Here is a 3,945-nt window from a genome sequence, read left to right on the forward strand (position 1 = left end):
AAAAAAAAAAAAAAATGTACAAACTTCATGTAACCCAAAATGGGTAACAAGCTTGATACTTGGTTGATGATCGGGATGGACCTGGCTGGTTTTCTTTCTTTCCTTAGGTAAATTCTCACTGTTGCCCAGGCTGGTCTGGAACTTGTGATCCTCTGCCTCCAGAGTGAGATTACAGTCATGGACTGCCACCCTGAGTTATTTTCTTGTTTGTCTCATTGAGTTGTTTGAGGCATGACCTCTAGCACAGGCTACCCACAAGCTGGGAGTTATTTTAACCCAGTTTCATAAGGCTAGGGTTGTAAATGTGAGTTGTTTCTTTAATCCATTTACTACTTGGTATGATGAATTCTCTACCATAACAGTTGGATATGAAGGTTTCCCATTCATATTGGGACTAGAGGTATGTGCCACCACTGGTTAGATACCTTTTTAAAGTGGTGCTTTGGGAATCTTGCTGAGAACCTTGTGGAGATTCTGTCTGGAATGCCACGAGCATATTAGTGGGTTAGGATCTGCTGTGGGAGGGGTAAGGTTCTTAGTAAAAGTGTCCATTCCTTCACTGGAGAAGTGGTAATAAATAGAAAGGCAAGATGTTGAACAATGTTGTAGCAGCTTTTAAAAAGTCAAATTGGTTTGTAAAGCTTTATTTCAAAGTTCTCTTATGGCCTCAGCTTCCCCATCAGAGTGGTAAGGAATGATTTCATTGGATGCACTCTTTTGTAGCATGGCCTTTATGAGAAGAAAAAGACCTCCAGAAAACAGCGAAAGGAACGCAAGAACAGAATGAAGAAGGTCAGGGGGACTGCAAAGGCCAATGTTGGTGCTGGCAAAAAGGTATGGTTCATGGGTGCTACAGAAATGTCATTAGTTGTTAAGCTTAATATTGTCTATGAGGAGGGTTTTCTTTTCTGAATAATCTTTTTTGGTGTTTTTTTTTTCCCCTCTTCTGGATTGCAGAAGGTAACGTTTTGAGAAGCTCCGTAGTGTGGTAGTATCCTAGAGTAGATGGCCCACCTCTTCTGCTCATAGACTAGCACAATCCAACCTAAGGCCACATTGATTCAGCAATCCTAGTGGCTGCTTTTAAGGCCAATTGTTGTAGGAATTTCCTTCTCATGTTAATTGTTGATACAGGCCCCTCAGGGGTGAGCAGATCATGCTCCCTAGAATTTCATTTTTTTTAACATGAGCGCTGGTTTTAGAAGCAGTTGGATCAATGTGGCCTGTGCTTTCCTCTCCAGTTAGTTAGATCACTGTGATTTGAGTAGTAGCTTTATACCAGCTTTGCTAGCTAATCTTGTAGTAGAGTCGAATTAAGGTGTTGGGTTGCTGAATAATCAAGTGTTCTGTGAATTTTTCCCCCCTCTTCTACTGTCTTGGATTTCTTGTTCAACAGAAATGAAATATCTAGCAGGTACTGCCATTGGGCACGGTGTGGGGTGTGCCACCTTCACTGAGCTGCCTCTGATGCTTTGCATGTTGGCTTTTAGATGACGGTTTTATAGTGTGGCTTGTTAGAACGCAGTGCCTGTTTTAAGTAGTATCTTAACTACCAGAAGGGAAAGCTTACTCATTTGAGTTGAAGATCCCCAAAACACGCTAGGTGGAGGGTGGTGTCTGCTAGAGGAAGGTAGGTGCCCTGGTCTCCTTTAATTTGTAGTTTGAGTCCTGGTATTCAGGAAATGGTCTCGAGCTAGGATGCTGTAAGACCAACAGATTAGATTCTCTTGGGAATGGCATCTGATCCAAGCTGGTTGGTCCTAGCATTTCTGTTAACTAGTCTCCTTTCCTTAATAGAAAACTTTGGGGTAGCCTACTGAAGCTTTGGGTAATATTTTTACCATACCCATTTTAGTCAGAATTGCTCCCTATTTCACATTTATAATGTACAGTAGATTAAGTGCAGTGGGATTAAGTTTGGTTTTAGACGTATGCCCACTACCCTCTGCCTACCTTTCAAGCTGCCTGCCTGAGACCATACTCAAAATGACTTACTACTTTCCTATCAGCACTGATTAATCAACACTGCCCAAAGACACACTGCATAGGTGTTGCAAATTATACCCATTGATCAGTACAAGTTTTGATGTAGATTTGTCCTTTGAGCCAGAACTGAAGGCCATGGGACACAGATTCTTTGCTAGCCTTTGTCCCGTGGAAGGTGTTCTGTGGAACTGGTGGTCTCACTGGCACCACTTTGAAAGGCTAGCTCAAAAATGGGCTTAAAATAGTAATATCCTGCCAGGTAGTGGTGGCGCACGCCTTTAATCCCAGCGCTTGGGAGGCAGAGGCAGGTGGGTTTCTGAGTTTGAGGCCAGCCTGATCTACAGAGTGAGTTCCAGGATAGCCAGGGCTACACAGAGAAACCCTGTCTCAAAAAAACCAAAAAAAAAAAAAAAAAAAAAAAAAAAAAAGTGATGTCCTGAATTTGTTTTGCTTTATGTTAGAATATCCTTTGTATACAGCGAAGCTTAAACTTAAACCAAGGCATTGGTCATACATTTGTAAAGTAATTGAATTTTTATTTCAGCCAAAATTTTGCTACTAATTTGTATACCTTGTGATATCAGGATTGGTATAAAGTACTAAACTTGAACAGATTTCAAAAGACTTGCCTAATCATACATACAGAGCCCCCTCCCATTTGAGTCTAAAGATTTCCAAGTCTTCTGCTTGGCGGAAGGCTACCCTGAGCCAAAGGGCCCAGCCTCATGTCCTCCATCCTTGCTCTGGTAGTAGCAATGATGGTTTGGCACCACTCTGGCATTAATGCGGTTGCCTGTCACTTTGCTAACATTGGAACTGTGGTAATCAGGGAAGGGTCTGTCAGAAGTGGGTGGTATGCAAGGAATGTCCTGTCCACAGCCACAGAACAGTCACCTGAGGTATCTGTTTGCATGTACTTCAGATAATTTTGGTGTTTGAAAAGGGACTACTAATGAACTGTCTGTTTTCCTCCTTCCCATTCCCCCTTTCCTGCCACTGATTCAGTGAGTGGAGAATGGATACAGGTATAATTCAAGCTATTATGTAGATCACTAGACACCTTGTTACTGATGTAGTTTGAACAAGCACGTGAACGTTTCTAAGTTTTGCAAGTGTGGTTTGTAACAGTACTAACAGTGACTGTCTAAAATTCAGAGATGTTGACTTGTTTTTGTTTCATTTCTAACGTGAATGTTAGTTTAGTTTCTGTGTTTGCATACTTACAGTTTCTGTTTTAGGTTAATACTTGTTCTGCATGAGTTATTAGAATTTGTTTGTCTTTGGACTTTAAAGATCTTTTCAAAACTGTTTCTGACTGAATTTTTTTCTCCATTTACAGCCAAAGGAGTAGATCTTCGGAGGCTTGATGTTCTGCTGTGATGTGCAGATTTCTGAGAGGACAAATAAACTAAAAAGTTTCTACATGTCTGGAGTCTGCTGCTTATTGGGCATTAGAAGAATCAAGTGGCTGCTCAGGTGTTGATGCAGTCAAGTGCACTGGGCTTTGTGAAAGCCTGGCGAAAGGGGCTGGTACAAATCCTTCCTGGCAGAGGGTGGTGATGGAAAAATACCTACATGGGCAAAGTGTAGGACCAGTTACCCTGTTAGCATTTGTCTTGGCTGAACACCTTTCTGTGTCCCTAGACTCCCAACTTATATTTTAAAGCCAGGCCTTCCTCCCCTCCCTGCTTTATGATCTCTAGCTCTGGCTAGTCTGGAACTCCTTTTGTAGACTAGGCTGGCCTGAACAGGCCTTCCTCAGCCCTAAAGTTAAAGGTGTATCTCCCTAGTTCCCCACATCTGGCTTCTGGCCTTAGTTGAAGCTAAATCTGTTTGAGACTCTTAAGATCTTACCAGATCTTGTTTAGCCACAATGGAAATTGAGTCTGTCTTTGGCCAGGACTCCTGGCTTGCCGGCAAGTGTTGTGGCGGTGGGTGGCCCATAGCCACCAGTCCAGC

The 3,945-nt window shown here is 42.4% G+C and overlaps 1 protein-coding gene across 5 annotated transcripts in view; it reads left to right on the forward strand.

Annotated features, from left to right (window-relative positions):
• Nucleotides 1-3,410, forward strand: part of Rps24 (ribosomal protein S24) — a 5,453-nt gene extending 2,043 nt beyond the window's left edge. The window contains exons 4-8 of one of the 5 annotated variants that reach the window (XM_031362052.1): nucleotides 724-834; nucleotides 958-960; nucleotides 1,397-1,414; nucleotides 2,992-3,011; nucleotides 3,326-3,410. In XM_031362052.1, coding sequence (XP_031217912.1) covers nucleotides 724-834; nucleotides 958-960; nucleotides 1,397-1,402 — 120 coding nt within the window. In that variant the 3' untranslated portion in view covers nucleotides 1,403-1,414; nucleotides 2,992-3,011; nucleotides 3,326-3,410. The remainder of the gene's footprint in view (nucleotides 1-723; nucleotides 835-957; nucleotides 961-1,396; nucleotides 1,415-2,991; nucleotides 3,012-3,325) is intronic. The other 4 variants (XM_031362053.1, XM_031362054.1, XM_031362055.1 and 1 more) reach the window with 4 other exon arrangements.
• The last annotated feature ends 535 nt before the right edge of the window (nucleotides 3,411-3,945 follow it).

Source organism: Mastomys coucha, unplaced genomic scaffold (assembly GCF_008632895.1).
Source record: "Mastomys coucha isolate ucsf_1 unplaced genomic scaffold, UCSF_Mcou_1 pScaffold9, whole genome shotgun sequence".
In the NCBI taxonomy this organism is placed as follows: domain Eukaryota; kingdom Metazoa; phylum Chordata; class Mammalia; order Rodentia; family Muridae; genus Mastomys; species Mastomys coucha.